The 22,100-nt window shown below is 38.0% G+C and overlaps 1 protein-coding gene across 1 annotated transcript in view; it reads left to right on the top strand.

Moving 5' to 3' along the window:
• LOC111140069 (cullin-4B-like) overlaps positions 1–22,100 on the top strand; it is a 124,611-nt gene that overhangs the window by 21,908 nt on the left and 80,603 nt on the right. Inside the window, exon 11 of the mRNA XM_022492450.1 lies at positions 435–553. Within this exon, the coding sequence (XP_022348158.1) occupies positions 435–553 (119 nt within the window). The remainder of the gene's footprint in view (positions 1–434; positions 554–22,100) is intronic.

Below are 22,100 nucleotides of genomic sequence, written 5' to 3'. Positions count from 1 at the left end.
GGGCGGCTGCCTTTGGCTCGGGTCGTGATCCTGGAGTCCCGGGATTGAGTCCCGCATCAGGCTCCCAGCTCCATGGGGAGTCTGCTTCTCCCTCTGACCCTCTCCCTTCTCATGCTCTCTCTCAAATAAATAAAATTAAAAAAAAAATATATATATATATAACATATTTTGGGGCAATAATTTGAAATATACAGTGGTTTACAAAGCTAGCAGTTATGAGAATAAAAATATAGTTCAGAGGCATAATTTTTTTTTCATTATCCATCTGATTATTGCTTAAAAGAAACTTACTCTATTACTATCATTTGTATGGTTTAGGAGTGTACTATTTTTAATTGAGTATCTTAATGTAATAATCTCAAAATAATCATTTAACATATATTTGAGGTGGATATTTATATTGCTGACTTTGTCTTCATGTTTCTAATAATCAGGCTTATGCTATCTTCTTGATGAAAACAGGATTGAGGATTTGTCTCTACTTTATCAACTGTTTAGTAGGGTAGACTGTGGAGTTCAAGTTCTTCTCCAACACTGGATTGATTATATAAAGGTACTAAAGAAGATATAATTGAAAAATAATTTAGATTATTTATGGTTTGTTTTCCCACTCCAATAATGTATTGTACTTTTACTCTAGAAATTTTTATCTTCTTATCTAAGAAATGTTTACTGACTTGAAATTCACAAAGTATCTGTATTTTAAACTTTCTTAAAACTCCTTTTTTCTCTGTTTATAAAGCCCCACCCTGCCCCAAATAATATTTCCTTTTTGAAGGGGAAGGATGGGGACATTATTTATTGGTGTAACATTTTATTTTGCTTTCCTACCTTATATTTATTTATTTATCACCTCACAGTTTTAGTCTCTTGTTTAATAACAACAATTATTGAAAGAGACTGTAAACATAAAATGTTTTAGGGAAGCAGAGAGGGAGGGCAGCTTTCTTACCCTAAAGATCAAAGGGAGTCCTTCACCAGCGCAGTGTTCTCAGCAGTTCAGTGTTTTTCAATGAATAATTAATAAAGTTTTGTATGTGGTGAATAACAAATAACATAAAATTTACTGTGTTCACCATTTAAAGTATGCAATTTAGTGGCATTTAGTATATACATACAGACAGCATACATAGAGACAGATAGACAGAAAGTAGCTTAACTGCCAGAGGTTGGGATGGGAAGATAAAAGGAATGGCTGCTTAATGGGTGCTGGTTTCCACAACCATCACCATTTAGCTCTGGAGTATGTTCTGTTATCTACTAGAGAAACCCAACACCCATTTTAAGTCACTCTCCTTATTTTCTTCCCAGATCCCCCAGCAACTACTCATCAACTTTCTGTCTATTCTGATTTGTCTGTTTGGGTATTTCCTAGAAATTGAATCATACAATATGTGGGCTTTTTTCTGGATTCCTTTACTTAGGATGTTCAATATGTTTTGACACTCTTTCATTATTTTTAGTGGCTGATATGTTCTGTTGTGTATCTGCACCACATTGTGCTTGTCATTTTATAAGTGGACACACATTTGGATCGTTCCCACCTTTTGGTTCCCAACTTTTTGGGGACAGGTATTGGGAATAGTTTTTCTTTTAAAAATTTAACTTAAATTCCAGTTAGTTAACATACAGTGTAATATTAGTTTTGGGTATACACTTTAGCAATTAAGCACTTCCATACAACACCCCAGTCTCCTCACAAGTACACTTTTTAATTCCCATCACCTATTCAATTCATCCTTCACCCACCTTTCCTCTGGTTGTCATCTTGTTTTGTTACTCTAGATTTAAGAGTCTTTTTCCAGATTTACCCCTCTCTCTCATTTTTGCCTTTCGCTCATTTGTTTTGTTTCTTAAATCCCATATATGAGTGAAATAATATGATATTTCCTTTTCTCTGACTTATTTTGCTGTAACTCCATCCATGTCATTGCAAATGCAAGATTACATGCTTTTTTATTGCTGAGTAATATTCCAGTGTGTGTGTGTGTATGCATGCACGTATGCATGCATATGTGTTTGTGTGTGTGTGTGTGTGCGTGTGTGCGTATCACATCCTTTTTTTCCTTTCAAAGTCAGTGGACGTGTGGGCTGTTTGCATAGTTTGGCTATTGTAAGCAATGTAAACAATGTAAACAAACATCAGGGTGCATGTATCACTCTGAATGAGTGTTTTTGGGTGAATACCTAGTAGTTCAATTGCTTTTGGGTAAATACCTAGTAATTCAATTGCTGGGTCGTAGAGTAGCTCTATTTTTAACATCTAGAGGAACCTCTGTACTGTTTTCCAGAGTGGCTGCACCAGTTTGCATTCCCACCAACAGTGGAAGAGGATTCCTCTCTCTCTGCATCTTTGTCAACATGTGTTGTTTCCTGGCTAGTTAATTTTAGCCACTCTGACCAGTGTAATATGGTCCCATTGTGGGGTTGATTTGTAATTTCCCTGTTGATGGGTGAGTTGAGTGTCTTTTCATGTGTTTGTTAGCCATCTGGGTATCTTTGGAAAAATGTCTATTCGTGTTTCTGCCCATTTTTAATTAGAGTATTCATTTTTTTGGTGTGGAATTTTAAGTTCTTTATATATTTGTGGATACTAACTGTTTATCAGATACATCATTTGCAGATATCTTCTCCCATTCCATAGGTTGCTTTTTAGTTTTGTTGATTATTTCCTTTGCTATGCAGAAGCTTTCTATTTTGATGAAGTCCCAATAATTTATTTTTACTTTTCTTACCTTGCCTCAGGAGACCTATCTAGAAGACAGTTGCTAAGACTGCTGTCAAAGAAGTTACTGCCTATGTACTTTCCCAGGATTTTGATGGTTTCATGTCTCACATTTAGGTCGTTCATCCATTTTTATTATATTTTTGTGTATGGTGTAGGAAAGTGGTCCAGTTCCATTCTTTTCCACGTTGCTGTCCAGTTTTCCCAACACCCATTTGTTGAAGACACTAATTCAATATTTCCTTCTTTGTTGAAGGTTAATTCACCATATAATTGTGACTTCATTTTTGGGTTTTCTGTTCTGTTCCATTTAGAGCTATGCCTCTGTTTTTTGTGCCAGTACCACACTGTATTAATCATTACATCTTTGTAGTATAGTCTGAAGTCCAGGACTATGATGCCACCAGCTTTTCTTTTTCAAGCCTGCTTTGCCCATTTGGGGTCTTTTGTGATTCCATACAAATTTAAGGTTTGTCCCAGCTCTTTGGGAAATGCTGGTGGTATTTTGATAGGGATTGCATTACATGTATAGATTGCTTTGGGTAGAATAGACATTTTAACAATATTTGCTCTTCCAGTCCATGAGCATGGAATTTTTTTTTTCCATTTCACTGTGTCCTCTTCAATTTCAGTTTTCAGAGTACAGATCATTTTCCTCTTTGGTGAGGTTATTCCTAGGTATCTTGCTCTTTTTGAGTGCAATTATAAATGGCAGTGCTTCCCTTAATTTCTCTTTATGTTGCTTCACTATTCCAGATTTCTGTATGTCAATTTTGTATCCTGCAACCTTAGTGAGTTTTGTATATCCTTTCTAGCAGTTTTTTGGTGGAATCCTTCAGGTTTTGTAGCTAGAGTATTATATCATCTGCAAAGAGTGAAAGTTTGACTTCTTCCTTGCTGATTTGTTTGTCTTTTATTTCTTTGTGTTATTGTTGTGGCTAGGACTTCCAGTACTGTGTTAAATTACAGTGGTGAGAGTAGATACATCCCTATCTTGTTGAAGAAAAGCTGTCAGTTTTCTCCCTTGATAATATTAGCTGTGGGTTTTTCATAATTGACCTTTATTATGTTGAGGCATGTTCCCTCTAAAAACCTACTTTGGTTGGTGGTTTTTATCATGAATGGACGTTGTACTTTGTCAAATGCTTTTTCTGTGTCTAGCGAAATGATCATATGGTTCTTATCCTTTTACTGATGTGGCGTATCATGTTAATTGATTTGTGACATTGAACCACCCCTGCAGCTCAGGAATAAATCCCACTTGATCATGGTGAATGATTCTTTTAATGTATTGTTGGGATTAAGTTTTCTAGTATTTTATTGAGAATTTTTGCATCCATGTTCATCAGGGATATTGGACTATACTTCTATTTTTGAGTGGAGTCTTTATCTGGCCACATAGAATGAATTTGTAAGTCTTCCTTCCTTTTCTATTTTTTGGAATAGTTTGAGAAAAATAGGTATTAACTCTTCTTTAAGTTTTTGGTAAATGTATCTATGAAGCCACGTGTTCTTGGATGTTTTGTTTCTTGAAAAGATGTTCTGATTGTTTGTTCAGTTTCTTTACTGGTTATCAGGCTTCTCAAGTTTTCAATTTTTTGCTCTTTAAGTGTTAGTAGTTTATATGTCCTCTTCTTCCAGGTTGTCCAGTGTGTTTTTCTAATACTCTCCTGTAATAGTATTTCTGTGGTCTTGCATGTTATTTCTCTTCTCTCATTTGTGATTTTACTTATTTGGGTACTTTCTCTTTTCTTTTTGATAAGACTAGTTAGACATTTATCAATTTTATTAATTTTTTCAGAGAACTAGTCCCTGGCTTCAGCCGTTTTTTTTTTCTTAAATTAATTAATTGATTAATTAATTTTCCATGTCATTGATTTCTGGTCTAATCTTTATTATTTCCTTCTCCTTTCTTCTACTGGCTTTGGACTTCATTTGTTCTCCTTTTTCTAGGTGTTTTAGATGTAAGGTTAGGTTGTGTATTTAAGACTTTTTTGCCCCTGAGGTAGGTTTGAATTGCTATGTACTTCCCTTGTAAGACCCCCTTTGCTGCATCTCAGTGGTTTTGGACTCTTGTGTTTTATTTTGATGTACTTTTTATTTATTTTTTGATTTCCTGGTTGACTGGTTGACCCATTCACTCTTATTTTTTTTAAAGGATATTGTTTAACTTTTGTATATTTGTGGTCCTTCCAGACTTTTTCTTTGGCCTCAAGTTCCATACTATTGTGGTCAGAAAATATGTATCATATGCTCTCACACTTTTTGTACTTTTGATGCTTGCTCTGTGGCCCAATATGTGATCTGTTGTGGAGAATGTCTCGTGTGCACTTGAAAACAGTGTGTATTCTGTTGCTTTGGGGTGGAATGTTCTGAATATATTTATGAAGCCGATCTGGTCCAGTGTCCAAAGCCATCATTTCCTGTTTGACTTTTTGCTTAGGTGATCTGTCAGTTGACGAAAGCAGAGTGTTAAAATCCCTACTATTATTGTATTATTATCAATGAGTTCCTTTACATTTGTTCTTAATTGTTTTATGTACTTGGGTGCTCTCATGTTGGGCTCATAAGTATTTACAATTGTTAGATATTCTTGTTGGATTGTCCCCTTTTATGATTTTTTAAAATTTTCTTTGTCTCTTGTTAACACTCTTTGTTTTAAAGTCTATTTTGTCTGACATAAGTATTGCTACTCCAGCTTTCTTTTGGCACCATTTGCATGATAGATATTTCTCTGTCCCCTCGTTTTCAACTTGCAGATGCCATTAGGTCTAAAATGAGTCTTTGGTAAGCAGCATACAGATGGGTTTTATGTTTTATATCCATTCTGACACCCTGTGTCTTTTGATTAGACCACTCAGAGCATTTGCATTCAAAGCAATTATTGATATTCGTGTATTTAGTGTTATTTATTCTTGTTGTTTCTGGGGATTTTCTGTGATCCTTTCTTGTCTTTGTCACCCTCAGTCTCTTCTTTGTTCTCAAAGAATTCCCTTTAATATTTCTTGCAGGGCTGATTTAGTGGTCATGATCTCCTTTCATTTTTGTTTGTCTGGGAAACTCTTTACTTCTCCTATTCTACATGACAGGATTGCTGGATGGTGTGCTCTTGGCTGCAGATTTTTCCCTTTCAGCATGTTGACTATACAATGCCACTTTCTTCTGGCCTGTCAAGTGTCTGTGGATGGATCTTCTGCTAGACTTATGGTGGTTTTTCCTTAAAAGTTAAGGATGTTTGTCTTGCTGCTTTTAAGATTATTTCTCTATCACTGTATTTTGCAGTTTTAATTACTGTATGTTTTGGTATTAGCCTGCTTTTGTTGATTTTTGAAGGGAGTGCTCTGTGCCTCCTAGATCTCAATGTCTGTTTTCTTCCCGAGATTAGGGATGCTTTCAGATATGATTGCCTCAAATTTTCTGTCCCCCCTTCTCTCTCTCCTTCAAGGGCACTATGATGTGAATGTTACTACATTTGATGAAGTTATTGAGTTCTCTAAATCTATTCTTATGTTCCTTAGTTCTTTCTTTCTCTCTTTTATTCACCTTCATTAATTTCCATAACTTTGTCTTCTAGGTCACTAATTTGTTCATCTAATCCTTCTAGACTCTGTTCATTGGATCAAGCTTGTTTCTAATCTCATTTTTGTGCACCTTTTATTTCTGACTCTTTCTAAACACTTTTTTTCCTCTATAGAGAATGTCTCCCTGAAATCTTCTGATCTTTGCTGAGTCCCTGTGAGTATCGTTATGATTGTTGCTTTTAGTGGATATCAGGCATGTCACTTAATATCTGTTTCACTTAGATCTCTGGCTGTGACTTTACTTCTTCTTTCATGTGGGATAAATTCTTCCATCTTTGCATTTTGTCTGTGTTTCTGCCTTCTTCTCTGTGTTAGAAAAGCCATGTCTGACTCTAACTCCTAATAGTAGTGTCCTGTATGGAAGAGGTTATGTATGGTTCAGGGCCTTGTGCTTCAGGGAGTGTCTTTGCTGTGTGCTGTGTGTACTCTGCTGCTGTGTTTTGAGTCATCTATTTCTCAGGCAACTTGCCTGCAGACATTCTTCTTGCCTGCTATGTGTAGTGTTTGTACCCTGGCCAGAATGTAGCAAGTTTTAACTAAGTGTGCTCTGGTCTGCTTGTGAAATGAGACCTGACACCACATCTATCAGAATTGAGGCCCTGAAGAACTCTCTGTTTGGGAGACATGGTGTGCCCAGGAGTTTGTGCTAGGCTTTTGTGGGGGCATAGGTGTACCATGCTGGGACTAAGGCAAGCTTGACTGAGAGGGGTGGTCTTTTCAGAGTTCCTTGAAGTACAACTTCAATTAAGCAAGCTTAGGCAGCCAGTGTAGGCTTCTGGGCTGCTTCCCACAGATGGCTCTGTGTTTATCCTGAAGGGTGGAGGAGGAAAATGGTGTCAGTCACTTCCTTTATTCCCGGGGAAGTGTCTGTGCCTCTCAGGGAGACACTCCAAGGAGAACAAATAATCTGCTGTGTGCCCCAGCTGTGCTTCTGATCTTGTTTCCACACCATCTGTACCTGGGTTGTTTGCTTGCTTTCTATTCAGGAGCAGGGCCGTGCCTAGCCCACTGACCTTTAAATATCTAGCCTTTATTTAGCTAAGCATAGTACCCTCTAGTTCGAATAAGTCAATCAGAGAAAGACAATTATCATATGATTCCCCTGATATGAGGAAGTTGAGAGGCAATGTGGGGGGCATGGGGGGGTAGGAAAAGAATAAATGAAACAAGATGAGATAGGGAAGGAGACAAGCCATAAGAGACTTTTAATCTCACAAAACAAACCGAGGATTGCCAGGGGAGGGGGGGTAGGGAGAGGGTGGCAGGGTTATGGACATAGGGAAAGGTATGTGCTATGAAGTGTGTAAACCTGGCTATTCACAGACCTTTACCCCTGGGGATAATAATACATTATATGTTAATAAAAAAGTAAAAAATTTAAAAAAATCTAGCCTTTAACCCCTTTTGATTTCAGTGGCTTTGGGGAAGTATTCTCCTTTTGTGATCACCTGTAGTTACCTCTCTCTCTCCCCCTTCTCAGCTACCAGGGCTCCCTCCCCTCCAGCGCATGTGTTCCCCTTCTCCATCAAACTACATCTCTCTACTTTTCCCACCATCCATGTTTAGTGTGGCCTTTTCTTTCCCTGTAGTTGTGGAGTTTGTTATCTCAGTTCTCGTTTGATTTCTGGGGGATTTAGGATGATTTGATAGTTACCTAGTTGTTCCTGTGATTGTGGGAGTCTAGGGTACCCCTGGTCTGCTGCCATCCAAGATTGGAAGTAGTTCTGATACAAACTTTCATATATGCCATTGCTTGAGTAATCTGTTATTTTCAGTATACATCCAGAAATGAAATTGTTGTTTCATAGTCTAAGAAGTGGAATTGTTGTATTATATTGTAGTTGAGCAATCACTAGAGTATTTTCCACAGGGCTCTACCAAATTTTTTAAAAGTCTTGGTTCTGTGTGACCTTTCCTTCTATTTGTTGAAAGAGTTCAGGAAGATTGGTATTCATTTTCCTGTAAATCTTTCTTAGGTTTGGCTGGTAAAACACATCTGGATCTGTGCTTTTCTTTGCTTGCAGGTTTTTTTTAACTTTTCTTTGCTTGTTATAATTCCATCTAGATTGTTTACTTCTTTTTTCCAGTTTGGTATATTTTGAGCTTGTCAAAATGGGTCCTTATCCATCTAAATTATCTAATTTTTGTTGTAAAATTGTTTACTGTTTTGACCAACATCTCTTCATTTCCTCCAACCCCAACCTCTGGATATCATATTCTCTCTATTTCTGTAAGCTCTGCTTTCTAGTAATGTTTTACATATAGTTGATACCCTAAGGTATTATTTTTTATATGTCTGGCTTATGTCCTTTAATAAAATGTTTTCCACACTCATCCATTTTTTTTTTCAAAAATGGTGCAAGGTTTTTTAAAGGTTGAATAATATCCACTTATCTCCCTATATACAACATTTCCTTAATTAGTGGACATGTAGGGTGTTTTCATTTCTTGGCTACTATAAATAATGTTGCAGTAAACATGGATGCATATTTCATGTATATGTATATGTATATGCAGTAAATATGTATACATATTTCACATCCTAGGTTAAATTTATTGCAAAGTATTTTATTGTTCTTTATGCTAGTATAAATGGCTAGTATAAATTGTTTTCCTTTCCTTGTTTTCCTTATTGATTCTTGACATAAGTCATTGTTAGACCATAAAAATTCAACAGATTGTTATATGTTGACTTTGAATCTTGTGGTCATTGTTAGGCTATAAAAATAAAACAGATTGTTGTATGTTGACTTGGTATCTTGTGCATTTTTTTTTATTTTTTTTAATTCTTTTTTTTATTCTTCTCACTTGATTTTTTTTCAATTTTTATTTAAATTCTAGTTAGTTAATGTATAGTGTAGTATGGTTTCAGGAGTAGAATATGTGCTTCATCACTTACATATAACACACAATGCTTATCATAGCAAGTGCTCTCCTTAATACCTATCACCAGTTTAGCCCAGCTGGGTCCTTCCCATCAACCCTCAGTGTGTTCTCTGTGGTTAAGAGTATCTTAATGGTTTGCTTCCACCTATTTTTTTTCCCTTCCCATAGATTCATCTCTTTCTTAAATTCCATATGTGAGTGAAATCATTTGGTATTTGTCTTTCTCAGGCCAAATTAATGTCACTTACCATAAAATACTCTAACTCCATCCAAGTCCTGGCAATGGAAAGGTTTTATTCGATTTGATGGCTGAGTAATATTAACTGTGTGTGTGTGTGTGTGTGTGTGTGTGTATAAATACCTAGTAGCACAATTGCTGAGTCATAGGGTTTTTCTGTATTTAAACTTAAGGAATATCCGTATTGTTTGTTATTCAGAGTGACTGCACCAGTTTGCACTCTGGCAAACTGGGTTCCCCTGACTTCACATACTCACCAACACCTGTTCTTTATTTTTATTTTTATTTTTTTATTTTTTCAGTGTTCCCGAATTCATTACTTATGTACCACACTCAGTGCTCCATGCAATATGTGCCCTCCATAATACCCAACACCAGGCTCTCTCAACCCCCAACCCTGCTCCCCTCCAAAACCTGTTTGTTTCTCAGAGTCCACAGTCTCTTATGGTTCTTCTCCCCTTATTTCCCCCAACTTACTTCTCCTTTCCTTCTTCCAGCATCCTTCAAATTCTTTCCTATGCTTCACAAGTAAGTAAAACCATATGATAATTGACTCTTTGCTTGACTTATTTCACTCAGCATAATCTCCTCTAGTCCCATCCATGTTGATACAAAAGGTGGGCATTCATCCTTTCTGATGGAGGCATAATACTTAATTGTGTATATGGATCATATCATCTTTATCCATTTGTCCATTGAAGGGCATCTTTGTTCTTTCCACAATTTGGCAACTGTGGCCATTGCTGCTATGAACATTGGGGTACAGATGGCCCTTCTTTTCACTACATCTATATCTTTGGGGTAAATTCCCAGTAGTGTAATTGCAGGGTCATAAGGCAGCTCTATTTTTAATTTCATAAGGAATCTCTGCACTGTTTTCCAAAGTGGCTGCATCAACTTGCATTCCCACCGACAGTATAAGAGAGTTCCCTTTTCTCCACATCCTCTCCAACACTTGTTGATTCCTGTCTTGTGAATTTTGGGCATTCTAACTGGTGTAAGATGATATCTCAATGTGGTTTTGATTTGAATCTCCCTGATGGTTAATGATGGTGAACATTTTTCCCTGTAGTCTCTTAGCCATTTGTATGTCTTCATTGGAGAAGTGTCTGTTCATGTCTTCTGCCCATTTTTTGACTGGATTATCTGTATTTTGGGTGTTGAGTTTGAGGAGTTCTTTGTAGATCTTTCATATCAGCCCTTGTCTGTACTGTCATTTGTGAATATCTTCTCCCATTCCTTGGAGTGCTGCTTTGTTTTCTTGGCTGTTTCCATTGCTACGCAGAAGCTTCTGATCTTGATGAAGTCCCAAAAGGTCATTTTTGCTTTTGTTTCCTTTGCCTCTGGAGACATATCTTGAAAGATGTTGCTGTGGCTGATGTCGAAGGTGTTACTCTCTATGTTCTCCTCTGGGATTTTGATAGATTCCCCCCTCACACTGATGTCTTTTATCCATTTTGAGTATATCTTTGTGAATGGTGTAAGAGAATGGTCAAGTTTCATTCTTCTACCCATAGCTTTCCAGCACCATTTATTGAAGAGACTGTCTTTTTTCCACTGGATATTTTGTCCTGCTTTGTCAAAGATTAGTTGACCTTGGAGTTGTGGGTCCATATCTGGGCATTCTATTCCACTGGTCTATGTGTCTGTTTTTGTGCCAGTACCATGCTGTCTGGGTGATCACAGCTTTGTAGTAAAGCTTGAAATCAGGCAACATGATGGCCCCAGTTTTGTTTTTCTTTTTCAACATTTCCTTAGCAATTCGGGATCTTTTCTGGGTCCATACAAATTTTAGGATTGTTTGTTCCCTGACTTTGAAAAACGTCAGTGGAATTTTGATGGGGATGGCATTGAAAGTAGAAATTGATCTGGGCAGTATAGACATTCTTCTCATCCATGGGCATGGAATGGTTTTCCATCTTTTTTGTGTTGTCTTCAATTTCTTACATGAGTGTTCTGTAGTTCCTTGAGTACCTTTACCTTTACCTCTTTGGTTAGGTTTATTCCCAGGTATTTTATGGTTCTCGGTGCTATAGTAAATGGAATTGATTCTCTAATTTCCCTTTCCAGTGTGTCATTCAATGCTCCTGTTTCCTTATTGATTTTCTGCTTGGATGATCTATTACTGAGTGGCAGGTCAAGATCCCCTACAATTAATATTCATATCAATATAACTGTATACTTTGATTACTAATTGGCCTATGTAGTTGGATATTCCCATATTGGGGGCATAAATATTTATAATTGTTGGATGTTTTTTGGTGGATAGCCCCTTTAAGAATGATGTAGTATCTTTCTATATCTCTAACTACAGTCTTTAGCTTAAAATCTAATTTATCTGATATAAGAATCAGTACCCCAGCTTTCTTCTGAGGCCCGCTGGTATGAAAGATGGTTCTCTGTCTCTTCATTTTCAGTCTGGATGTATCTTTAGGTTCCAAATGCGTTTCTTGTAGACAGCATATGGGTGGGTCCTGTTGTTTTATCCAGTCTGCAACCCTGTGCTGTTTTACAGATTCATTTCCATAAAATGCTTTCAGAGTGATTACTGAAAGATGCATTTTTATTTGACATCATGTTTCCTGTAAAGTCTTTGTTTCTATAGATTCTCTCTGTAAATATCTGTTCTGTGTCACTCTTGGGTTCTTTCTTTTATAGAATCTCTCCCCCTTAATATTTCTTGTAGTGCTGGCTTGGTGGTCACATCGTCTTTTAAGCCTTCTGGTCTTGGGAGCTCTTTACCTCTCCATCCATTTTGAATGTCAGACTTGCTGGATATAGTATTCTATACTATAGAATATTATTCTCATTTGGTGCCCTGAATATGTCTTGCCAGCCCGTTCTGGCTTGCCAGGTTTCTGTGGACAGGTCTGATGTTATTCTGATGGACCGTCCTCTGTATGTAAGGAATCTCTTCCACCTGGCTGCCCTTAGGAACTCCTGTCTGAAATTATGATTCATGAATTTCACAATTAGTGTCTGGAGTACTTTCTAGACTTGTTGATCTTGGGAAGTGTCCTGTCTGCCTCTAGGACACAAACACTTATTCCATTCCCTTGATTGGGGAAGTTTTTATCCAGAATTTGTTCAACTGTCTTCTTCTTCTAGTCTTCTCTCTTTCTCCACCCCCTCAGGGATCCCAATAATTTGGACATTGGAAAGTTCATGGCATCATTTATTTCCCTAATTCTGTATTCATGGCTTCTACGTTGTTTTTTCCATGTCTCCTCCTGATCCTTCTTTTCTATCAGTTTGTCTTATATATAGATAACTAATTTGATCTTCTGCATTGGTTACCCTAGATGTTATAGTATTTAGATTAGACTGGATCTCATTGATAGCATTTCAGTGCCATCACTTCTCATTCATTTTAGTCTCCCTTCTGCCATTAGAGATTCTATGTTGCCAGTAATGGTTTCTCCAACCTAACCATTGCCTGGATAATTATTGCCTTGAATTCCCTTTCTGACATATTGTTTATGTCCATATCCAGTAGTTCTGTTTGAGAGGGCACAGTCTGTGAATTTTTCCTCTGTTGGGTGTTCCTCCTCCTAATCATTTTGGTGACAAGTAGTTGAGGGGATATATAGCTGAATATATCAACCATGATCCAGGCAAGGTGCACCCTGGAAAGTTTTGAAGCAATTAGAAGTCAGTACCAAAAAGAAAGAGAAAAGAGAAAAGGAGACTGAAAGAGATTAAAAAGAAGAGAAAACCCAGCCAAGTGAGCCCCAAAAGTAGGATTTATAAAGTACATAAACAAAAATGAACAAACAAAAAGACTGACAAAAGTAAAATACACACACACACAAAAAGGAAACCCAACCAAAATGAACCCCAACTGTAAGACATATATAGAAGAAAAACAAATGCACAGTACTGACAGATGAATAAGATGGAAAGGTGGTTATAAACCTTTGATGTGGGCAAGGAAGGTTATTTTGGCTCTTCCTGGGTGTATTTTGTTATTTTTGTTAAAGGACTCAACCTTCCATAGATACAGGGAATTTAAAACTAGTTTATATATAGGGTAGTATTGAATAGGGAAAAAGGATTACATTGACACTTATATCTGTCTATGTATTAATAAAAAAATGAAAAGAAAAAAAAGGACACAGAAACCCAGGTATATGTATGAAGAAAGTTGAACTTAAAAACTTATGTGATGTGTTGTATTAAACATCTAGTTGAATGGTAAGTGGGTTAAAAAAATAAAAGAAGAAGCATGATAATGAATTTAAGAACAAAACAATAGAAAACAAGAGTTATATCTATGAAATATGTAAGTTTTGGTGCAGTACTGGGTTTTAATATATTATTTTCCCCTGGTGCTGGGGTTTTACAGTTGTATGGGGACCCTCTGGTTATTGTCCTCTTGTTCTTTTGGTTTCTTCTCTGGGCAAGGGGCCTTCCTTATTGTTTTCCATTCAGTCTTGCTTGGGCTAAATCATCCTGTCCCTGATCAAGGGGCCGCGCTTTGTGGAAACTGGTTTTCCAGACTTTTTGTTCTCTGGAGGTTTTGTCCTTTGGCAGGTTTTGAGGCTTTTCAGAGGGTTAGAGCCAGCCAAGTGAACTGACCTAGTCCTCTGCCTGGAGAGAGCCTTCAGTCTGCTCTGCTCTGGATGGTCCAGATCACACAGACTCTCCTCTTTGAGCTCTGTTGAATGCTGCAACCTCCCACAGGCAGTGCACACCCCCAGCCACTGTCTCAGTGGTCGCCCAAGGCCCCTGCTTGTCTCTGCACCCCCGTGGCACTAAATCCGTTAGCAATATTGGCCCAGGGAGCCTGATTCTGGTGGCTGTCATTGCCGGCACTGCTGTCTGGAGTCCAGGCCCATGCCAGGTGTGCTCATACGTGGAGGTGGTGGCGGCGGCTGTGGCGGTGGTGGCAGCAGTGGTAGTGGCAGCAGCGCAGGTTGTGGAAGGTGGAGGGTCCAGTGACCTCTGGCAGGAGGTTACACACGGGCTCTCTCAGGTGTGGACATGCACATGCCCAGCCCAATTGGTGGTACAAGCAGCAGAAAGCTGTGGGCTCAGGGACCATGGACTGGAGCCCCCGCCAGGCTCTCTCAGGCATTGATGGGCCCAGCTGTGAATGTCCTGGAACCCTGGGCTTAAGGTCATAATCATGGCCACCTGATTCCAAACCAGTTGTCCTTAAGATCCTTTGTTCTGTTTTTTTTTGGCGGGGGGGAGTTGTTGTTTACTGTTTTTGTTTTTGTTTTTATTTTTTTCTTTTCTTTTAACCAGATCCAAGCTAATGCTGGTTCCCAAGCACAGAGCACTTTTGTATTGGGGTATTACTTTCCAATGGGTCACTTCTGGTGGCTCCCTCCCCCTTCTGTTTATCATCTGATATCAGTCTGAGCACTCCCACTTTGCTTTACCTCTCCACTGATGATCTGCTGCCCCTGTAAAGATACAGAAGTGTATAATCTCATATCTCAGGCTGATTTTGTGGGTGTTCAGAGAGTTCTGGTCAATATTTAGCTCACTTCAGGGAACTGGTTGAAACAAGGTCTCCTTTTTCTTTGCCATCTTGCCCCTCCTCCATTTCTATTTTTTGAAACAGCCTTAGAAGAGTAGGCATTGACTCTTTTTTAATAATTTGGTAGATTCCCCTGAGAAGCCATCTGGCTCTGCATTCTTTTTTGTTTGGAGATTTTTGATTCCTGCTTCAATTTCCTTGTTATGGGTCTGTTCAGGTTTTCTGTTTCTTCCTGTTTTGGTTTTACTAGTTTGTGTGTTTTTAGGAATGCATCCATTGGCATAGAGTTGTCATAATATTCTTTTCTAATTGTGTTTCTTTGGTGTTGATTGAGATCGCTCCTCTTTCAATACTAATTTTGTTTCTTTAAATTCTTTCTCAGTTCCTTTTGTTAAGTCTGTCTAGGGGGTCTATCAGTCTTACAAATTGATAGTTTCATTGATCTGTTCTACCACACCTTTCATTTTCATTTCATTTTTTTCTGCTCTTGTCTTTATTAGGCTTCTTCTCCTGCTAGATTTACGCTTTAGTTGGCTGTTTTTTCCCCAGCTCCTTTAGGTGTAAGTTTAGCTTGTGTATTGAGACCTTTCTTGTTTCTTGAGAAAGGCTTGTGTTACTATAAACTTCCCTCTTAGGACTACTTCTGCTGAATCTCAAGGAGTTTGATAAGTTGTTATCATTTTCATTTGTTTCCATGAATTAGTTTAATTCTTCCCTTAATTTCCTGGTTGACTTATTTATTCTGTAGTGGATGCTTTGTAGCCTCAATGTATTTGAGTTCTTACCAAATTTTTTCTTGTGATTGAGTTCAGGTTTCTAGGGATTGTGGTCTGAAAATATGCAGGAAATATCCCAATCTTTTGGTACTGATTGAGATCTGAGATGTGACCTCTATATGATCTATACTGGAGACTGTTCCAAATGCATTCAAGAAGAATGTATATTCTGTTGCTTTAGAATGGAATGTTCTGTATATATTTGTGAAGTCCATCTGGTCTGATGTGTCAGATCCCTGGTTCAAAGCCCTTGCTTCCTTCTTGATATTCTGCTTAGGTGCTCTGTCCATTGCAGTCAGTGGGATGTTGAAGTCCCCTCTAATTATTGTATTATTACCCATGTGTTTCTTTAATTGGTTATTAATTGGTTTATATAATTGGCTGTTACCATGGTAGGGATGTAAATACTTACAATTGTTAGATCTTCTTGTTGGATAGGACCTTTAATTGTGATATAATGTTCTTCCTCATTTTATTTTACAGTCTGGTTTAAAATCTAATTTGTCTGACATGAATATGGCAGTCCAGATTTTTTTTATGTCCATTTGCATGTAAATGATCCTCCAGCCCTTCATGTTCAGTCTGGAGGTATTTTTGGGTTTAAAATGAGTCTCTCAGGATGCCTGGGTGGCTCAGTTGGTTAAACCACTGCCTTCGGCTCAGGTCATGATCCCAGGGTCCTGGGATCGAGGCCCACATCAGGCTCCTTGCTTCTCTCTCTGCCTCTGCCTGCCACTCTGTCAGCTTGTGTTCTCCTTCTCTCTCTCTGACAAATAAATAAATAAATAAAATCTTAAAAAAAATAAAATAAAATGAATCTCTCGCAGACAGCATATTGATGGGTCTTGCTTGTTTATCCTATCTAATTTGATTTGCACATTTAGCTCATTTACATTTAGGCTAACTATTGAAGGATATGTTTTTGATGTCTTTCTATTATGTTTAAAGTCCATTTCTGTATATCATCTCTGTTTCTTTCTGGTCTATTTCAGTTTGTGGTGTCTTTTCTTTTTAGCTAGTTTCTTTCTTTCTTTTTTTTTTTTTCATTTTACTTTACTTTATTTCTTTTCAGTGCTCCAGAATTCAGTGTATATGCACCACCCCCAGTGTTCCATGCAATATGTGCCCTCCATAATACCAACCACCAGGCTCACCCAACCCACCACTCCTCTCCCCTCCAAAAACCTCAGTTTGTTTCTCAGAGTCCACAGTTTCTCATGGTTTGTCTCCTCCTCCAATTTCCCCCACTCACTTCTCTTCTCCATCTCCCAGTATCCTCTGTGTTATTCCTTATGCTCCACAAGTGAGACCCTATGATAATTGACTCTCTCTACTTGACTTATTTCACTCAGCATAATCTCTTCCAGTGATGTCCATGTGGATATAAAAGTTGGGTATTCATCCCTTCTGATGCAGGTGTAGTACTCCATTGTGTATATGGACCATATCTTCTTTATCCATTCGTCTGTTGAAGGGCATCTTGGCCCTTTCCACAGTTCGGTGAATGCTGCCATTGCTGCTTTGAACATTAGGGTACAGGTGGCCCTTCTTTTCACTACATCTGTGTCTTTGGGTAAATACCTAGCAGTGCAATTGCAGGGTTATAGGGAACCTCTATTTTTAATTTCTTAAGGAATCTCCACACTGTTTTCCAAAGTGGCTGCACCAACTTGTATTCCCACCAACAGTTTGAGTTCCCCTTTCTCCACATTTTCTCTGACACTTGTTTCTTTCCTTCTCAGTTTTTGCCATTCTAACTGGTGTAAAGTGGATTTGAATTTCCCTGATGGTTAATGATGATGAACATTTTTTCATTTGTCTGTTAGCCTTCTGTATGTCTTCTTTGGAGAAGTGTCTGTTCATGTCTTCTGTCCACTTTTTGAATGTATTATTAGTTTTTTCGGTGTTGAGTTGGAGAAGTTCTTATAGATCTCGAATACTAGCCCTTTGTCTTTAGTGTCATTTGTGAATATCTTCTCCCATTCCATAGGTTTCTTCTTTGTTTTGTTGACTGTTTTCTTTGGTGTGCAGAAGTTTTTGATCTTGATGAAGTCCCAAAAGTTTGTTTTCACTTTTGTTTCCTTTGCCTTTGGAGACTTATCTTGAAATAGTTTGCTATTGTCGATGTCGAAGAGGTTACTGCCTGTGTTCTCCTCTAGGATCTTGATAGGTTCCTGCCTCATGTTGAGGTCTTTCATCTATTTCAAGTTTATCTTTGGGTATGGTATAAGAGAATGGTCAAGTTTTATTCTTCTACCCATAGCTGTCCAATTTTCCCAACACCATTTATTGAAGAGACTGTCTTTTTTCCACTGGATATTTTATTTCCACTGGAAGCTTGGATGGCTCTGTATTTCCCCCTTAGGATTGTCTTTCCTGTATCCCACAGGTGTGGTCTCTTTTCTTAAAGGATCCTCTTTAGTGTTTCTTGGGACTGGGTTAGTGATCACCAGTTCTTTTAGTTTCTGTTTGTTCTGGAAAGTTTTAGTTTTTTTAATTTTCATGTAGTTTCTGTGTCTCCTTCTATTTTGAATGAGAGCCTAGCTGTATATAGTATGTTTGGTTGCATATTTTTCTATTTAGCATGCTGAATATATAATGATAGGTCTTTCTGGCTTGCCGGGTCTGTCTGGATATGTTTTCTGCCAGCCTAATGTTTTACCCTTGTAGGTTAAGGACCTCTTGTCTGGAGTTTCAATATTTTCTCTTTGTTTCTGAAATTTGCAAGTTTCACTATTAGATGTGGAGGTGTTGACATATTTTTATTGATTTTGAAGGGAGTTCTTTGTACCTCCTGGACTTGAGTGACACTTTCCTTCCCCAGATGAGGGACATTCTTCACTATAATTTGCTGCCTAATACCTTTTGTCCCATTCTCTCTTTCCTTTTCTCCTGGAATCCCAATTTTTCCTTTTTTTAAAAATTGTGTTTGTCCCCATACAATACATCATTGGTTTTTAATGTATGGTTCAGTGATTTGTTGTTTGCGTATAAATACGTGGTCTCATTAAAACATGTGCTCTCCTTAATACTTCTCATCAGGTAACCCATCATCCCACTCCTCTCCCCTGGGAAACCCTCGGATTGTTTCCCAGAATCCATAGTCTCTCATGGTTTGTCTTGCACTCTGACTTCCCCCCTTCATTGTCCCCTTCCTTCCCCTATTGTCCTTCTTGCTATTCCTTATGTTCCACAGGTGAGTGAAATGATACGAAATTGTTTTTCTCTGCTTGAATTATTTCACTTACCATGGTCCCCTCTGATTCCATCCATGTCAATGCAAATACTTGGTGTTCATCCTGATGGCTGAGTGATATTCCATTGTATATGTGAACCATCTTTTTTATCCATTCATCTGTTGAAGGGCATCTTAGCTCTTTTCACAGTTTGGCTATTGTGAGCATTGCTGCTGCTGAACATTGTGGTGTGTGTGGCCCTTCTTTTCTCTGTAACTCAATCTTTGTGCTAAATACCCAGTGGTGCAATTGCTGGGTCATAGGATAGTTCTATTTTCAACTTTTTGAAGAAACTTCATATTGTTTTCCAAATTAGTTGTACCAACTGCTATTCCCACCAACAGTGTAAGAGGGTTCCTCTTTCTCCACATCCTCACTGATTGCTTATTATTCCCTGCCTTATTAATTTTTGCCATTTTAACTAATGTAAGGTGGTTATGAATGTGGTTTTGATTTTAATTTTCCTGATGGCAAATGATGGTGACCATTTTTTCATGTGTTGTCTGTTAGCCATTTGTATGTCTTCTTTGGAGAAGTATCTGTTCATGTCTTCTGCCCATTTTTTGACTGGATTATTTGTATTTTGGGTGTTGAGTTTGAGAAGCTCTTGGTAGATCTTGGATACCAGCCCTTGATCTGTAATGTCATTTGCCACTGTGTTCTCCCATTCTGTGTGTGGCCTCTTTGTTTTGTTGACTTTTTCCATTGTTGTGCAAAAGCTTTTCATCTTGATGAAGTCCTTTCCCAACAGTTCATTTTTGCTTTTGTTTCTTGCCTTTGAGATGTGTCTTGAAAGAAGGTGCTGTAGCTAATATTGAAGAGGTTGCTATTTGTGTTCTCCTCAAGGGTTTGGATAGATTCATGTATCACTTTGAGGTCTTTCACCCATTTTGATTTTATGTTTGTATATGGCCTAAGAGAATGGTTGAATTTTATTCTTATGTATGTAGCTGTCCAATTTTCCCAGCACCATTTTTTGAAGAAACACTTTTTTTCCCGGTGGAAATTTTTTCCTGATTTGTTGAAGACCATAGAGTTGAGGGTCCATATCTGGGCTCTCTGTTCTCTTCCATTGATCTATGTATCTGTTTTTGTGCCTCTACCATGGATTCTTGGTGACCACATCTTTGTAATATAGCATGAAATTAGGCAGTGTGATTCCTCCAGCTTTGTTTTTCTTATTTAATGTTTCCTTGGTGATTTGGGATCTTTTCTGGTTGCATAGAAATTTTAGGATTGTTTTTTCCAGTTCTTTCAAAAATGCCAATGGTATTTAAATAGGGATGGCCTTGAAAGTGTAGATTGCCCTAGGCAGCCAGACACTATCAGTGTTTGTTTTTCCAGTCCATGAGCATGGAACTTTTCTCCTCTCTTTGTTTCTTCCTCAATTTCTTTCATAAGTGTTCTGCAGTTTCTAGAATATAGATCCTTTACTGTGTTACTTAAGTACATTACTATGTATCTTATGATTTTTGGTGCTATTGTAACTGGAGTCGGTTCTCCAATTTCTCTTTCCACAATTACATTGTTAGTGTATAGAAAAGCAGCTGATTTCTGTGTAGTGATTTTGTATCCTGCCATATTACTGAACTGCTGTATGAGTTCTAGTAATTTGGGTGTGCAGTCTTTGGGTTTTCCACATAAAGTATCATGTCATCTGTGAAAAGAGAGAGTTTGACTTTGTCCAAGTGAATGCATTTTATTTCTTTTTGTTGTCTGATTGCTGATGCTAGGACTTCTAGTACTATGTTGAACAATCGTGGTGAGAGTGGGCATCCTTGTCGTGTTCCTAATCTAAAAAAGCTTAGGGCTTTTCCCCATTGAGAATGATATTTACTGTGAGCTTTTCATAGATGAATTTTATGAAATCGAGAAATAGTTCCTCTGTTCATGATACTATACTATGATATTCCATCATATCCATGATACCATATATTAAAACTCTGAAGAGTTTTAATCAGAAAAGGGTGCTGTATTTTTTTTAAATGCTGCTTCTGCATGCAGATGATTATATGGTTTTTCTTTTCTTTTATTAATGTGATCTGTCACACTGATTGATTTGCAAGTGTCGAACCACACTTGCCTCCCAGGAATAAGTCCCACTTGGTCATGATGGATAATCCTTTCAATGTACGGTTGGATCCTGTTGGCTAGGATCTTTTTGAGTGTTTTGGCATGCTTGTTCATCAGGGATATCGGTCTATAATTCTCCTTTTTGATGGAGTCTTTGATTGGTTTTGGGATCAGGATAATGCTGGCCTCATAGAACGAGTTTGGAAGTTTTCCTTCTGTTTGTATTTTTTGAAACAGCTTCAGAGGAACAGGTATGATTTCTTCTGTAAGTGTTTGGTAGAATTCACCTGGGAAACCATCTGGCCCTGGACTCTTGTATTTTGGGAGATTTATTTATTTATTTATTTATTTATTTATTTATTTATTATTTTTTCTTTTCAGCATAACAGTATTCATTGTTTTTGCACCTCACCCAGTGCTCCATGCAATCCATGCCCTCTCTAATACCCACCACCTGGTTCCCCCAACCTCCCACGCCCGCCCCTTCAAAACCCTCAGATTGTTTTCAAAGTCCACAGTCTCTCATGGTTCACCTCCCCTTCCAATTTCCCTCAACTCCCTTCTCCTCCCCAACTCCCCTTGTCCTCCATGTTATTTGTTATGCTCCACAAATCAGTGAAACCATATGATAATTGACACTCTCTGCTTGACTTATTTCAATCAGTATAATATCTTCCAGTCCCATCCATGTTGCTACAAAAGTTGGGTATTCATCCTTTCTGATGGAAGCATAATACTCCATCGTTGTATATGGACCACATCTTCCTTATCCATTCATCTGTTGAAGGGCATCTTGGTTCTTTCCACAGTTTGGTGACTGTGGCCATTGCTGCTATAAACATTGGGGTACACATGGCCCTTCTTTTCACTACATCTGTATCTTTGGGGTAAATCCCCAGTAGTGCAATTGCAGGGTCATAGGGAAGCTCTATTTTCAATTTCCTGAGGATTCTCCTCACTGTTCTCCAAAGTGGCTGCACCAACTTGCATTCCCACCAACCATGTAAGAGGGTTCCCCTTTCTCAACATCCCCTCCAACACATGTTGTTTCCTGTCTTGCTAATTTTGGCCATTCTAACTGGTGTAAGGTGATATCT

This window comes from Enhydra lutris, unplaced genomic scaffold, assembly GCF_002288905.1.
Source record: "Enhydra lutris kenyoni isolate GAN:26980312 unplaced genomic scaffold, ASM228890v2 scaffoldscaffold148, whole genome shotgun sequence".
Taxonomy (NCBI): domain Eukaryota; kingdom Metazoa; phylum Chordata; class Mammalia; order Carnivora; family Mustelidae; genus Enhydra; species Enhydra lutris.
Note: the sequence above shows the minus strand (reverse complement) of the source record. Positions and strands in the feature narration are given on the sequence as shown.